At 40.8% G+C, this 17,069-nt stretch overlaps 1 protein-coding gene across 1 annotated transcript; it reads left to right on the forward strand.

Annotated features, from left to right (window-relative positions):
• The first annotated feature begins 1,218 nt into the window (after positions 1 to 1,218).
• LOC121533603 (lipoprotein lipase) lies at positions 1,219 to 12,461 on the forward strand. The gene is made up of 10 exons (XM_041839692.2): positions 1,219 to 1,492; positions 2,548 to 2,729; positions 3,038 to 3,217; positions 3,894 to 4,005; positions 5,931 to 6,164; positions 6,533 to 6,778; positions 9,235 to 9,355; positions 9,610 to 9,792; positions 10,567 to 10,674; positions 10,805 to 12,461. Exons 1-10 carry the CDS (start codon positions 1,399 to 1,401, stop codon positions 10,854 to 10,856), a joined length of 1,512 nt encoding a protein of 503 aa, XP_041695626.1. The 5' UTR covers positions 1,219 to 1,398; the 3' UTR covers positions 10,857 to 12,461.
• Positions 12,462 to 17,069: the final 4,608 nt, after the last annotated feature.

Below are 17,069 nucleotides of genomic sequence, written 5' to 3' on the forward strand. Positions count from 1 at the left end.
TGAATTTCAACAGAGAACCCTGGTATATGCAGGCACACTCACAAGACACTGGGAGATGGTCTTGTGGCATCATTTGTGAGTCAATCGAACTAAGTCATTTCCAAATTCAGCTGAAAGTAATTGTTCAGCAATGATCGACCAATGAGATAAGGGGCTTACTCAACACACCCATTGCACCTCTCCCTCGTGGGAATAGTGTCCACCACGACGTTCTCAGTATAGGCAAGTGCCAAGAGTGTAGGCTATTGTTGTCACTGGGGTTGTCTGAAGAAGTGTTCTATTATGCCACAGATCGAGTCAGACGCCAAATCGGATTAATTCTGTACATCGTTTTATTTCCAGGAATGTCAATTCAACATGTTTTCGAGTTTATTAGCCTACAATATATTTCATAACGGATTTAAACGTATATAATACCACAAGTTTGACATTTCGCAAGTAGATTCAAAATTAAATCGACACATTTTATTGAATAAATATTGATAGCCTGTATAGGATAGTTCTTTCAGCACCAATAGTGTCCCTGCATTTAGCAGAATATGACGCATAAACTTTCACTTTTCGCTTTATATATATATATATATATATATATATATATATATATATATATATAGAGAGAGAGAGAGAGAGAGAGAGAGAGAGATATAGATATATTTGGATAGACATAGGCCTATATTAAGATTCCTAAATATAGAAAATGTGTATTGTTACTTAACACTGGTTTTCGAATTACATTTGTCAAGCCGCATGTCTTAGGAAATGCTCCAGTTATACAGCATGGTAAATCACACAAGAGCCAAAACTGGAGCATGAGGTATGTACAGACTACATAACTCAGACACCTACATAGAAGGCCATTTCGAATAAATGTTTTAAAAATATATATATATAAATATATTACTTGAATATGTTTTTATTTTTTAAAGAATTAGACTATAGCATTGAAACTCTAAATAGCAAGTAAATCGTTTGGTGAACATGTGAAATATTTTTACCAAGACAAAATATTATTCTGAATTGAATAAACACATAAAGTATCACTACAAATGAAAGCTAAAACAGCAAATCTTTTAACATTTCCATATGTGAAGCACACCGGTGATAGGGCAGAGAGAGCTTTTTGGGCCATTTTGCGTTTGGGGAACCAGTTCAAGCCCAGCCCACTCACTTCAGACCAATGGGGTTTGTTTATTCAAATGAGCCACTCATAAAGACGACTTGGAGGGGCAATTGTGGCAGACTTCATAAGTAACTTCACTCTGATCACAAATCAGATCTACTTTTTGACCAGAGCAGTGGTCCTACTGACCTATACAATTGGATCTATTACTCCTAAACCAACATACAAGGAACTTTTCATTCGGGACTTGACGGAGAAACCTCTGGATCAACAATAATATGGGAAAAGAAAATACCTTTTTGGTCACCGTTTGGATAATTCTGGCAAATATCTATGTATCTTTTTCAAGTACACCAGAACAAACACTTTTTGGTAAGTAAGGGATATTTCTCCTACCTGTTTGTAGAGCTGACTTTGGCTTTGTTAGAGATAGGTTAAATAAACACATTCTTTGCCTCTATGTTGAATTCCTCCCATAAAATAAACACTAGGGCCAACGGGAGGCAGCATAATTAAGTGACCGAGAGTAACCTCCATTCAGATGGACGCCACTGCTCTAGTGCATTTTGTTTAGGGTGCAATTAAAACAATATTTTGATTACGAAATGTTTATTTGTTCTATTTTGAATTTATGGATAATAACACTTTTCGCTTTGTTTACACATATTTGCATAATGCATATTAACATATATTATAATTATTATTGACATTATATTCGATATTTAATGTGGCCTATTTATGTATGTTTGTGATATCCAAAACAAATACTTCATTTCAAAAGGCTCATAGTGTTATTACTACAATGTTTGGAATCATAAATTAATGTTTGGTTGGTAGAATTTCAAAAGATGCAAAAGAGGGCGACACTGGACCAGTAAAACGTTTTGTGATATATTTTATCACGCTGGTAATTGGATTAGTTTACACCAATTGATAAACTGATAGATTCTGCAGATTGTGTGTTTGTAATTACTTTCTTCCTAAATAGATAGTGTTTGAAGATTAAAAAAAAGTTGAATTACCACCACCACTTGAAAGATGCAATGAAAAATACAGCAATTGGTTTCTTTGTAACCAAATTGTAGATGCTGGATTTGATTTGTCATGCAAATAAGAAGTTACATTTTGGTTGTGGTAAAGTGTTTGAAATGCTAGTGACCTCCTTGTACAATCATGATTATGAAAAAGTCATAAATAATAGGACATCTAGACTAGGTTTCAATTTTTATCTTGTTAAATGTAAACAATAGTGTCATGAATAAGGTAGATACCTAAAGACTCTTGACTCCCCTGCATTGTGCATAATGGTAACCTGTATGCCTTGATAACAGGATTTAAAGTGCTTACATGCAAGATCATGCACTACTAGTAGAGTAACATCATGACTGACTGAGCCAGTTTAACATCATCACTCTGTGTCTGTGCAGGTAACAGCAACTCTACTGAATGGCTTGAGGACTACACCGACATTGTATCCAAGTTCTCCTTGAGAACTGCTGCGATACCCGATGATGACTTGTGCTACATCGTTCCCGGCCAGCCCTTAACCATCCCAGAGTGTGAATTCAACCCTGGGTATAAGACGTTCGTGGTCATTCATGGATGGACGGTAAAGCTTTCACACTTTATTATGATTGGCACAAAAGCATAAGTTGTTGACCATAATTTCAATTAGGCTTGTTGTGCATAATGAGGGAAATAACTCCACAATGTTGATCCTAAAAATAAATTCAGCATTGATAACTAGATGCATGATGAGAAGCCCCCCGCTGTCCCTAGGCATAATGTTGTAGTGATCATTTATGTGTACAAGTGCTGACACTTGGCTAGTCTTCAATCAGTGCTGTGAGTAGAGAATGAGGGCTAGGGCCACAGTGAGTCAGGCCTGCCACTGACCCCAGAACTGTGTTTGTCCAGGTCACAGGGCTGTTTGAGAGCTGGGTCCCTAAGCTGGTGACAGCGCTGTACAAGAGGGAGCCCAAGGCCAACGTGATCGTGGTGGACTGGTTGACCCGGGCCCAGCAGCACTACCTCACCTCCGCAGCCAACACCAAGCTGGTGGGCAAAGACGTGGCCAAGTTTGTAAATTGGCTGCAGGTGAGTGAGCTCAAGGACACTGGGTACATAGGAACATAGCCACAGGAAGTAGGGGTGCTGAAAACCCCCCTGAAAAAAACGAGAGAAAAAAACGTAATATTATATATTTTTTGTTTGTTTTTTTACAAAAGTAGTGCACTGGGCCATTACTAGTCCTGTATTAACGGACAGAAATAGCCATCTGTAGCATGGGCAAAAATAATAATTCAGCATGGTTCACACAATGGCCTGATTTCTAACTTGAGATCAGACTTTCATGTTGACAATGCATAAATTTATTTGAATTATGCAATATGTGACTCGTGATGATGCAATGGTTTAGAAGTCAATGCTGTGGATGTATTTTACTCCTGGCTATGATTTAGGATACCTAAAGGCTTTCTACAGCCATGTTGACCACATTTCCCACTCATTACACAGCTCATTATTGATAGAAACAGCAGGTGGAGCTAGTGAAGCATATCCTCTGCTAGAAAAAGACAAGGGCTAGGAGACATTGGTATGATAAACTGCCTGAAATTATTACATGTGTAAGCGTACAGTATAACTGACAGAACAGAATATACTTGAGAGGGTGTTGGAATGGCATAGCAAGTTTTACAGCCAATACTTTACACAGTCACAAGTCACCCTGGAAAATATAAATAAAACCATGTTTGCTTTCCCCCCTTGTCAGAAAACGCTAGACTACCCCTGGGAGAAGATACATCTGCTGGGCTACAGTCTGGGTGCTCATGTAGCCGGCATCGCTGGTCTCCTCACCAACCACAAAGTCAGCAGGATCACAGGTGAGCAGACAGACTTTCTCAGCTGAAGAGGTTTTAATGTTTATCTATCAGTCTGTCACAATGTAGATGCATGTACCATGGATACATACAGTAACAACAACAAAATCCAGAAAAACGCATGTCAAAAATGTTATAAATTGATTTGCATTTTAATGAGGGAAATAAGTATTTGACCCCTCTGCAAAACATGACATAGTACTTGGTGGCAAAACCCTTGTTGGCAATCACAGAGGTCAGAAGTTTCTTGTAGTTGGCCACCAGGTTTGCACACAACTCAGGAGGGATTTTGTCCCACTCCTCTTTGCAGATCTTCTCCAAGTCATTAAGGTTTCGAGGCTGACGTTTGGCAACTCGAACCTTCAGCTCCCTCCACAGATTTTCTATGGGATTAAGGTCTGGAGACTGGCTAGGCCACTCCAGGACCTTAATGTGCTTCTTCTTGAGCCACTCCTTTGTTGCCTTGGCCGTGTGTTTTGGGTCATTGTCATGCTGGAATACCCATCCACGACCCATTTTCAATGCCCTTGCTGAGGGAAGGAGGTTCTCACCCAAGATTTGACGGTACATTGCTTGTCCATCGTCCCTTTGATGCGGTGAAGTTGTCCTGTCCCCTTAGCAGAAAAACACCCCCAAAGCATAATGTTTCCACCTCCATGTTTGACGGTGGGGATGGTGTTCTTGGGGTCATAGGCAGCATTCCTCCTCCTCCAAACACTGCGAGTTGAGTTGATGCCAAAGAGCTCCATTTTGGTCTCATCTGACCACAACAGTTTCACTCAGTTCTCCTCTGAATCATTCAGATGTTCATTGGCAAACTTCAGACGGGCCTGTATATGTGCTTTCTTGAGAAGGGGGACCTTGCGGGCGCTGCAGGATTTCAGTCCTTCACGGCGTAGTGTGTTACCAATTGTTTTCTTGGTGACTATGGTCCCAGCTGCCTTGAGATCATTGACAAGATCCTCCCGTGTAGTTCTGGGCTGATTCCTCACCGTTCTCATGATCATTGCAACTCCACAAGGTGACATCTTGCATGGAGCCCCAGGCCGAGGGAGATTGACAGGTCTTTTGTGTTTCTTCCATTTGCAAATAATCGCACCAACTGTTGTCACCTTCTCACCAAGCTGCTTGGCGATGGTCTTGTAGCCCATTCCAGCCTTGTGTAGGTCTACAATCTTGTCCCTGACATCCTTGGAGAGCTCTTTGGTCTTGGCCATGGTGTAGAGTTTGGAATCTGATTTATTTATTTTTTCTGTCAACAGGTGTCTTTTATACAGGTAACAAACTGAGATTAGGAGCACTCCCTTTAAGAGTGTGCTCCTAATCTCAGCTCGTTACCTGTATAAAAGACACATGGGAGCCAGAAATCTTTCTGATTGAGAGGGGGTCAAATACTTATTTCCCTCACTAAAATGCAAATTAATTTATAACATTTTTGACATGCGTTTTGCTGGATTTTTTTGTTGTTCTTCTGTCTCTCACTGTTCAAATAAACCTACCATTAAAATTATAGACTGATCATTTCTTTGTCAGTGGGCAAACGTACAAAATCAGCAGGGGATCAAATACTTTTTTCCCTCACTGTACATGCATAGGCCTACATGTGCAAGTTCGATCTCAATGCATTTAGCCTCAATAGTACTCCCATTTGTCTCCATAAAGTTTACCCAACTATTACATCTCTTTGACCTGCTTAGAATAATAACTTGTTTACCCCTGAAGCAGATCAGGCCATTGAAAACCACAATCAAATCATCACAAGAGCACATTGTGGGCTTTGGCCAGGACTGCATGGACTCATGTGCAGTATGGACCTCCAGGACCGTGACTGATCTATAACGTTTCTCTTTTTCCCTCTCTGTCTCTGCTTCTACCCCTCTCTCTCTTCCTCCCCCTTCTCTCGCTCTCTCCCTCCATCCGGCTCCCAGGTTTGGACCCAGCCGGCCCGACCTTTGAGTTTGCTGATGCCCAGAGCACCCTGTCCCCTGATGATGCTCTATTCGTGGACGTCCTGCACACCAACACCCGGGGCTCACCAGACCGCAGCATCGGCATCCAGAGACCCGTGGGCCACGTGGACATCTACCCCAACGGAGGAACCTTCCAGCCAGGCTGTGACCTGCAGAACACCATGATGATGATCGCCACCACCGGCATCCGTAGTACGTACTGTAACTGGACACTGTACTGTAGAATGCCTTCTACTATTCTATCTTCTCCATATTTCTGCTGTCTGACATATAGTAAAGCATAGTGTAACATCAAAGTCTGTTATTATTCTGTAGTAAATCTTCATGAGTATTGTTTCTTGAAGTTTTAACATCTGCAACAAGTACTTTGACTCCATTAAAAGTGGCGTTTTCAAAGTCTTCAGTTTTCTAACCATAACACTGAAAGCCATACGTCATATGCCAGAATAAGCACATTTCACAGACACAGTCACACGGTTAGTCAGGTGTATATTAGAGAATCAGCCAGTGTTTCAGACTTCATGGTCCTAATGGTCTTGTTTTACGCCTGTCCTATGCAGATATGGACCAGCTCGTGAAATGTTCCCATGAGCGCTCCATCCACCTGTTTATCGACTCGCTTGTGAACGCAGCAGAACATCAGACCATGGCCTACCGCTGCAGCTCCAAGGAGGCCTTCATGAAGGGAATGTGTCTCAACTGCCGCAAGAACCGCTGCAACAAGGTGGGCTACGGTGTCAACAAGGTCCGCCTGCCTCGGAGCGCCAAAATGTACCTCAAGACCCGCGAGATGATGCCCTTCAAACGTAAGGATGAGAGAGGAATTGTCTTAAGACGAGAAAGCATGCATACACAAAGTAACAATTTGATCAATCTTTTTCACAACAGAAGGTCCATTTCCTGGCACTAAAATAGAATTCCACAAGTTAAGAGTTACTTGACGTACATTAATTGCCAAATCCTCAATGCATTGGTCCGGTAGTGTTGGCTAGGAGCTGGCCCGAGCTGGCCTTGAGAACTTAATACTGAGTCTCTTTGCCATCCTATGCATGTTACATTAGTACAACGGGCCCCACCGGTGCATATACTGTATTGGTACTGTACCCCCCTGAGCAAACAACTACTGTAGTCTACACAAGTCACTCCCTTATCAGTCACCTGACTCACTATCCATAAAAGATTCTATAACATCCGCCCAGCTTGCGTCCATTTCCCACCCTCCTCACCCCACTACTCTAGGATTGGCACAGTCTGACATATCTGATAAGGTAGTGGCGTCAGGGACAAACAAGCCATTAAGGTCACATGAGAGTGAGACTATTAGTATTTCAGTAGTGGGCGTAGTTTGGTAACTGGAAACCACTGCACGTGAATTCTTACGGTGGAAAGTTAGAGGAAAGCTTTCACGCCAATTGGAAATGCTTCTGGCACTGGCTTTGAATCTAGGCACACAATAATATCTCTGTAGTTGCATAGTACACTGTAAAACCATGAAGCATGTGACACATTTATAACCTAAACGTCAGTGTTTCAAACTTAAACATCAGGCATTTAGATTTTCCAATAAGTCTTCTCATCTTAAACACAGGCATTTAGAATGCAAGATAGTCAGCTTTTCCAGTTTTAATATCTATGGTTCCTCATACACATTAATTTATTGATCTTATTATTATTATTATTATTTTATTTTTTTACCCCCTTTTTCTCCCCAGTTTTGTGATATACAATTGTGATCCAATTACAATCTTGTCTCATCGCTGCAACTCCCCAACGGGCTCGGGAGAGGCGAAGGTCGAGTCATGCGTCCTACAAAACATGACCCGCCAAACCGCGCTCCTTAACACCCACCCCCTTAACCCAGCTGCACCAATGTGTTGGAGGAAACACTGTTCAACTGACGACTGAAGTCAGCCTGCAGGCGCCCGGCCCACCACAAGGAGTCACTAGAACGAGATGAGCCAAGTAAAGCCCCCCCGGCCAAACCCTCCCCTAACCTGGACGACGCTGGGCCAATTGCGCGCCGCCCTATGGGACTCCCGGTCACGGCCGGTTGTGACACAGCCCGGGATCGAATACGGGTTTGTAGTGACGCCTCAAGCACTGCGATGCAGTTCCTTAGACCGCGGCGCCACTCGAGAGGCCTTATTGATCTTATTCTATACAAATATAAATAACTGAAATGTTTCTAAACTAATCCAATCTCCAAGGGGTTGGACTTATTGCACGCGTTACTGAGATGGTTGTTCCAGTTTAGATGGTTTGGGTAGTCTTGATTGTTAAGTTCTTCACCATAGCAGACATTCTGAGTGCAGGTTGTGGGTGATAAAATATTCAAATTGTTGGATATCCTCCCTCTGGCTGGATTCTGATAGGAATTACTAATCACTTCACAAACCAGAGTACGGTGACTTGCAGGTCTGATGGGGCCCATGAGCCAGGATTTTAACTAAAGGCCTTATGAAGTGTATCAAATGTGGTCATAAAGGGTTTTCTTTTAATTGAAACACATTCACTTAGGCAATCACTTGATGAAGGCTTCAGGAATAGAAGTTATTGAATACAACAACCATGTCTCTGTTACTAACAAACACAGACATGGGTGGGTATCCCTCACATTCACTCGAAAGGCATGCTGTGAAATATGCAAATACGGCTTTACACCCTACAGTGTTAAAACAACACCCCCAGTGTTTAGTGTTTAAAACCTAGACGCCTTGTGCTGAATAAACATGTTCATGTTTTTTAAAAGTGTTACAGCGAATAAACATGTTCTGGTGTTTACAGTCTAAACACTGTGACACATTTTCATTTGATATTCTAAATGCCTCGATGTATTTAAAAAGTGTTACAGAAAAGTGTTTAGTAATGTGTTCAGATCCTAAACACTTGGTTTTACAGTGGAAGGAGTGGAAGGTCGGACAACTTAATCTGAAGCTAAACACTGTATTTTCTTTCCCTTAGTCACACAAAGGCAGTATGTGGATCGATAATATGGTTATGTAAAGACAGGTCTTAAGCACTGAGGTACTACAATAGTGTGTGAGCAGGGATCTTTAGCTCAAACTGTGGGCGTCAGTGATGGGATTATGTCCACATGCCCCAAACACTTCAAACTGTCGGAGAATGTTTCTTAACTGGGCAGACTGCAGGTGTTTCCATAGGAAAAAACATACTCAGGGTTTCAGAGGGCAAAACCTTCTCTGTGACACTCGTCTGTATGTGGCATGGTTCTAAATTAAGGTCTCTGTCATTCTTTCCACAGTTTTCCATTACCAAGTGAAGGTGCATTTCTTCAGCAGTGAGAAACTGGCCTACACTGAGCAGCCCATGAAAATCTCTCTGTACGGAACCCATGATGAGAAGACAGATATTCCTTACACCATGTACGTATAGTCTGATATGAAAGAAAATAATAAAATAAGGAAATTATAGGAAATACAAAAACATTTTGTGCAATACTTTGTCCAGAAATGCTTGATATAATATCTAAACCAAACGTACAAATATAAAACACTGACATTGTAGCTCATAATGAACCCTAGAAATGTCACCTCGCCACCCCACCTCAGCTGGGTACTATATACAGTACAGAAGGTGAACTGATCCACTCACCTTTGACCTGTGTGTGACCCCTCAGGCCCTTTCTGAACACCAACAGCACTGTGTCATTCCTGCTGACCACCGACGTGGATGTCGGGGAGTTGCTTATGGTCAAGCTGCGCTGGGAGAAAGATGCCTATTTCAGCTGGTCTGACATTTGGGGCAACAAAAACTTCCACATCCGCAAAATACGTGTCAAGGCCGGGGAGACTCAGTCCAAGTAAGTCATGATAATAATGATGAGCTGCATTTCTGTATGTAAACTCAGCAAAAAAAGAACGTCCCTTTTTCAGCACCCTGTCTTTCAAAGATAATTCGTAAAAATCAAAATAACTTCACAGATCTTCATTGTAAAGGGTTTAAACACTGTTTCCCGTGCTTGGTCAATGAACCATAAACAATTAATGAACATGCACCTGTGGAACGGTCGTTAAGACACTAACAGTTTACAGACGGTAGGCAATTAAGGTCACAGTTATGAAAACTTAGGACACTAAAGAGGCCTTTCTACTGACTCTGAAAAACACCAAAAGAAAGATGCCCAGGGTCCCTGCTCATCTGCGTGAATGTGCCTTAGGCATGCTGCAAGGAGGCATGAGGACTGCAGATGTGGCCAGGGCAATAAATTGCAATGTCCGTACTGTGAGACGCCTAAGACAGCACTACAGGGAGACAGGACGGACAGCTGATCGTCCTCGCAGTGGCAGACCACGTGTAACAACACCTGCACAGGATCGGAGTTGACAGTGAGAGGACGTTTCTTTTTTTGCTGAGTTTAGAAGGGGTATTCAAATTCACGGGCCTCAAGGTCAGCAGCATTGCTGGTTTCACTCTAAGGCCAATTAATTACATTCATCAATCAAAACCCAACAGTACTGTGGACAGTATTTGAATACCTTTGACACAGCACATCACCTTTCACATTGCCAGTCTTTGGGGTTATACGTTAAAGGTGTCGAGGGTTTTATTGATAGTCTTTACTGTCTGACTCCAGGGTGATCTTCAGCGCTAAAGATGGAGAGTTTGCCTACCTCGTCAGAGGAAAAGACGACGTAGTCTTTGTCAAGTCAAAAGAGGACAACATGAGCCGGAAAGAGAAAATGTAAGAAAACCTGAACATTTGGCAAACTTTGAAACTTTGGTCATTTGAATATAGAAAAATCTATTAAACCAAAGATGGGATTCAGAACTTATTTTCTCATGTTCTTCTTTTGATTTATCTTCATCTTCAGGATGCACAGACTCAAGATGCAGGGAAGCCTCTTCAAGAAGAACATTGCATGAAGCAGCACTTGAATAGAGTTCACACTGAACCACACAGCCAAAGCTGAGCTGGATGGAGCCTGGGAGAATACGCTGGAGAGAAGATAGGGGATTTAAGTCTCTGACCTGTACTGTATGTTCTGCCTCCCAACCTGTGTCATCTCATCTCCACCCCCAAGCACAATCACTTTTCTTCTATTAACCATCATCATGGAGAGTGTTACAATTGCTTTTTTATGGTTTTGACTTGGTCTAACGTTGCTACATTATCTTTTTAATCCTTCATCTCAACTGTGTTTATGTATACCTACTATATCAAATCAATTAATTTCTAACCCTATACTAGGTAGTTCCGATTCAAACTTCCGAATCAAAGAGATTGACGTAGATTCCACTTTTATAAAATATTTTTGCCACATTCAGTATGCACACTATAATAATCATGTCACTAATGCTGTCATGCCTAAACCACTAATTGCCACCATCACAGGGACGAAAGATGGTGACACTGTCTACTGAATTGAATATTGCAGTGATCCGTGTAAATAGCTTTTCGATCAGTATTATATATATGAGTTATCATTGTAGATTAATTCCCTGCTTGTTCTTTGTGTGCATTTGGTTATTGTGTTTGGCACTGGTCACTTTAAGGGCGTTAGTCCCTGTCAGTCAATTTGATCATTCATCAACTAGTTAAACTGGATTGTTATGTTTAGATCATTCTTTAATTGGTCACTGGACTTCTGAAGAATAGAGGTCACAAGCAGAAGTTAGTATGTCCTTAATACTTCTATTACTTCCTTTATAGGTCAAAAATCATGTGGAAACAATGACCTTAACCCTATTGGTCAAGCATGCCCTCTAAAACATGCCATTTTCTTTTAAAAGGTCAAACAAAATGCTACACTAAATGTATAACTTATGTGAGACTTTGCAAACATGGGTTGGCAGCCCTACATAATAGCCATAATACATCCCAAGAATGTTTCATATTCTATTTATTGAATGTACCTGTATATATTTGTATATTAACCTGTAATATATTTGGGCAGATTTCCATAGCTGTCACTGTTTTTATAGATGAAGCAGTGTGATTTTATGTGTGTGGCTTTGGACAGACTGATCAAATTGGTCTCCATGCCAGCTGATGAGTGCATTTATTTTTCTGAACTGAAATGCAGTGCACTCTATGAAGACAAAAAAATTATACTTTAATCAAGTGAATACATTATACATTTTGGTATTCTTTGATTTTTTTTACCACCCTAAACTACATATTGTGTTCTTGAATTCCTTCGATATTATTCTAACCCTAGAACATATAAACAGTAAATAGATACAACATGTAGCTATTCTTAGGAATTAACCTTTCTATATGACCAAAAAGAAGACATTATTCAAATCTCTGTCAACATAACTCAATAGCATGGTGTGAATTACAGTGGAGCCGGCGTGGGGGGAGGGCTCAGCTCCCCTGAATGAGATGTTAGCTCCCCTAAATGCAACAAAAGTACAACTTTGGGGGGTCTCTAAATAATGCTAATTCAACCATTCTCCTATTTGTTTAACATTAAGTGTTAAATATGTTTTACAGTGGTAAATATGAAATAAAATATTCAAATGAAACGTGTGGCAACGCTGTCCATCCAGTAGTGCTGAATTTTGGCCTTAGATGAGCTCCTTTATGCATAGATTTTCCTTTGTACTTCCTAATTTTCGCCATTTGTTTGAAATGTGTCCTCGATAAAAATAGCCTTTATTCCAATTCATTAGATATATCCGTTGATTTATCATTGTTTGCTTTTGGCAGTCAGCTGTTTGTGTAGGTACTGGTGTTCTCTGTGCCAGAAGTAGTAGACTATTTATTTGGCTTTATTATTTTCTATCAATATTTGATTCAATGTTATGTAGGCATAGTTACACTTACAGTGCATTTTCCGAGATCTCCAAGATCCATGATTCTACAGGGTTTAAGTTCAATGTTCTAATTCGATTGTTAAATGCTTACTAATTAAGTGATAATGCCAGAGAAGCCGGTGTTTGGAGGATATATTGACACAGATGTTGTTAGGCCGGAGACGAAGTCGAGAGCCGGCAAACAGTGCCAATATATCCAACAAACACCGGCTTCGAGGGCATTATCACTTTTAGACAACGGGTTACCAACATATTAAAATAAAGATGTACATATTTTCATTAAAAAAATTATTAACTATTGTAACTATTTCATCCTTCCACAATATACATTTCCGACACAAATCTAGGGTTGCTACCCAAGCCGGCTGGTCGTTCATTCCCTATCGGTTCGGTTGCCAGAGACGCGACCCAGTCGTTCAGTCTTTTTGTTCTTTATCTATGGACGCGACCCAGTCGTTCGTTCTAAATGTTCCATTGCCATACTGGCTGGCTGGCATTGTTTTTATCCCTTGCTTGCTAGCTAGCCAACTACGGCTAACTTACAGTCACGTAAAACAGTGCTGCCAGAATAACAACAGTAGCTGCATTTGTTTAAGCTGTTTCCTAGTGACATTTAATTGGATACATCCATAACAATGAGTTAATGAGGCGCAATTTCGCCTGGCATAGTAAATGTGCTCTCTCATCAGGAAACTGTTGTTCAGAGGAGCTAGCCAACAACACAGCCAACACAAGCACTTCATTTCTTTTTTTTTTGCTTTTTCAATTGACATTTCTTTGTATATATCCATAAACATTTTGCCAACTGATTCATGATTTTGACTGGCTGAGAATGCTGCCTGCCTGTCCCTTCTCGACTCCCGACACGTTCATTACTATCGGACAGCTGGAGATCTAATTTGAATATTGAAACAATGTTGCAAATGTCTGAGAGACAGACAGCAAGGTTTCTACAAATCTCTGCTGTTGAAAACTAATGTGAGATAATTTCTAGATGCTTTTTATGGTGGAGATCAAGTTTATAAATTGCCTGGCTGGGCTGATGAGACAGTGGATTGCGCAGTCAGATGGAACAGTATAAATAGGCATTTTAATGTCATAGATTTAGCCGGTGGTAACTTGTGGAATAAACACCGGCTGGAATGTGGTTTTAACCAATCAGCATTCAAGATTAGAACAAATAACACTGTCATAAATGTCATTAATGTAAGGAAAGAAAGGTAGTGTTTTATGTCACATGATCTGTGAAGCATTAACTCATGAATTATGGACAACTCATGGACTAGGGTGTAAAACATGTTTTGATTAAAATCATGTATTATTTTTTTCTTACTTTAATTTTTTTTTAGCAGACGCTCTTATCCAGAGCAACTTACAGTTAGTGCATACATTTTCATACTGGCCCCCCGTGGGAATCGAACCCACAACCCTGGCATTGCAAACGCCATGCTCTACCAACTGAGCTACACGGGACTATTATATTGAATGTAGGCTTTTCTGTGTATGTTAATGTATTGAAAATTGCCTTGGCTGAGAGGGTAGGCTATTTCAAGTTCATGGTAACACACATTTTAGCCTAGTCTAGTAAGTTTACTGCTTGTGTTAGGGCGACCATCCCGTTTTTCCGGGGACAGTTTCAGCCCCATTTCAGGTGTCCTGACTTTTCAGGCTACAAAAAAGGTCAATTTGTCAGCAAGACGCATCAATTAATGTAGGCCTAATCAATGGCAATCGCTGAATGTCATTAGGCACACTTTTGGTGTTTTGAACAGATGTCTATTTCCATTCATCAAATGGCGCGAGTATACATGCTGGAATTATGTTGGAGTGGACAAACAGGCCTACTTTTGAAGTGACTTGTTTGACAATCAGATGAAAATATCATGACTGGTTGTGTTCATGCCACATTAAAAGGTAATACGCTTTTACCGTTTAAATTACGTCATTATTATTAGGCCTATAAAAAAAATACAGAGACCCCCGAATGTCATGGTGTAATTCGCACTCTGCTCAATAGTGTATATAATCGTTGGAAATAGTCCTACATCTCTTTCAAGACAGACCATAAGCATATGACCACATTCTGAGCAACATGCCATCAATATAGAGACAGTTGTCATTCACAGGTATCATCAACATTTTCCTACTTGTGTAAGAGACACATACTGTAACACTAATATTGTTTGACGTGGATGGCTACTGCTGTTCTGCCCCTGACTGGTGAATTGCTGGCATAACTCATAACATTATTATTACTCCTGTGCTTTACACACAGTGGTCTCATTGTTCCTAATCTGACACCTGCGGCTCTTTAAACCTTATGTCTGACATGTACTAGTAGCACAACATACACATTAGGGCCTATCATCACAAAGCCCAGTACACTAAAATACCAAAACAAGTTGTGTAACACACAGTGGCAATACACTAAGATAACAAATAGCTTTGTGATGATTCTTGGAATTTGGAGCGTCAAAAAAAGAGGAGGGAAACATGATAGGAAAGGTATTTTTTTTATATTACTCCCTACTGTAATAATAATAATCACAGGATAGTTACTGTACAAAAGTACATGAGATACCTAGCACATTTTGTCAACATTAATTAAAGTTGGTCAACTTTAATTAATTAATTAATAAATATTAAGAACATATCTTAAAAGTATTAGGGAAAAACAAGAAAACCATCGGTCATCCACATTCAGCAAGTTACAGTCAATCGGGTAATGTGAGGGTTGAGGAAATACACTGTGTTTCAGCAATCCGGTCCTCAATTGCCTGTAACTTGCTGAATGGGGATGACAGATGTTTTTACTTAGACCAGGGGTGATGGGTCTAAGTAAGTACTGGACCGAGATATGTTGGGTGTGTTGGTGGGGTGAGTGTTGCCTGACAGTGGAAGGGTACTGTGATGTGTCATCCCATGAACTTGCTGGTGAATTTCTCCCCTCCCTTTAGGTCATGGAAATATTCCCTTATTGTGTTTGTGTTGGTGGATGATAGCTGACCCCACAAAGATGACCTTTAAAACTGTACTGTTCACTGACCCTATTGACCCAAACCTGATGTCCCAAGAATGCCTCTCTATGATGTTATTGTAATTTTCCACAAGAAATCTTATGAAAAGCTCCCAAAACAAAACAAACAACATGAGATTAATTTGGCAGTGAGGATAGAATAGTTAAATGATGTTCCTCATGGGAGAAAGCTCCACTTCCTGGTAATTTAGTTACACAACACACACTGTACATCACATCAGAACCACACGTGTTTTTCTTAGAAAGAACCCTAAAAAGAAGCCTCGGAAACCCTTGGAAAAAACATTCCAGAACAATGTGTCACCTTCAAAACATTGGGGAGCAGCTCTTGTTTCGTTGGCTTCCAAACCAAATCACTGTCTCTTGCAAATCTCTACAGTACAACTTCACTGTTTCTCTAATCAAAACAAACTGAATCAAAATCCCACTTAATGAGATACTTCCCTCCAAAAGCGAATCAGTTTCTCTTTCAAAAGCAAAGAGAATGGCAGCACCGTAGCGATGGGGAGTGATTGCATCTGTTTAATCTAATACTGCTATTCCTGCTTTACAGGGAAACTCTGTTATGTTCCTAGAAAAGCAACATTAGATTGGATGCCAACTGGACCGCTACAAGAGCTGCTTCTTCTGGTGGGAAGCAGCAGGAGGGATGTGTGTGTTGAATCTGGCAACAGTGCAATAAGAGAACTTCCGCTATGTTTTTTTTTCTCCCCTTGTGTCCCACCTGTCACATAACAACAGCGGCAAATACCAGCATTGGAGCCAAACTTTGTTTCCATCTCATTCCGAGCAACCAGGGGGACCAGGGGCCTCTGATAGGTTTGTCAGGGCGTCCGCTGTGGACTTTTCCTTGGCGCTCGACATCAGTGGTCAATCATAGAGGCTAGACACACTTGATGTGCACATTCCTGAAGGAAAGCATGTGACCGTAGCAGGTGACATTATTCTTAGTCCTTCACACACACTGGTGCACTGCTCAGATAATGTCGCTTGCAATGCCAGGGTTCTGGGTTTGATTCCCACAGGGGACCAGTATGAAAATATATGCATTCACTACTGTAAGCTGCTCTGGATAAGAGCACCTGCTAAATGACTAAAAATCTATATTTTTTAAATATGTAAATGTTGGGAAGATCAATGATCTTAAGTGAGGAAGAGGGTAAACTAGGCCTATGTCATGTTGGTTGTAGGCCTATTCCTCCTTCAGTAGTAATACTAATGGATCAGTGGAGGCTCCTCAGAAGAAGCAGGGGAGGACCATCCTCCTCAGTGAATTTCAG

The sequence above is a fragment of the Coregonus clupeaformis genome, chromosome 20 (assembly GCF_020615455.1).
Source record: "Coregonus clupeaformis isolate EN_2021a chromosome 20, ASM2061545v1, whole genome shotgun sequence".
NCBI lineage: Eukaryota > Metazoa > Chordata > Actinopteri > Salmoniformes > Salmonidae > Coregonus > Coregonus clupeaformis.

Coding starts and splice junctions, on each gene's coding strand:
- LOC121533603 (XM_041839692.2), top strand. CDS start 1,399: ATGGGAAAAGAAAATACCTTTTTGGTCACCGTTTGGATAATTCTGGCA. Junction 1,493..2,547: donor ACCAGAACAAACACTTTTTG/GTAAGTAAGGGA, acceptor GTGTCTGTGCAG/GTAACAGCAACTCTACTGAA. Junction 3,218..3,893: donor AGTTTGTAAATTGGCTGCAG/GTGAGTGAGCTC, acceptor CCCCCTTGTCAG/AAAACGCTAGACTACCCCTG.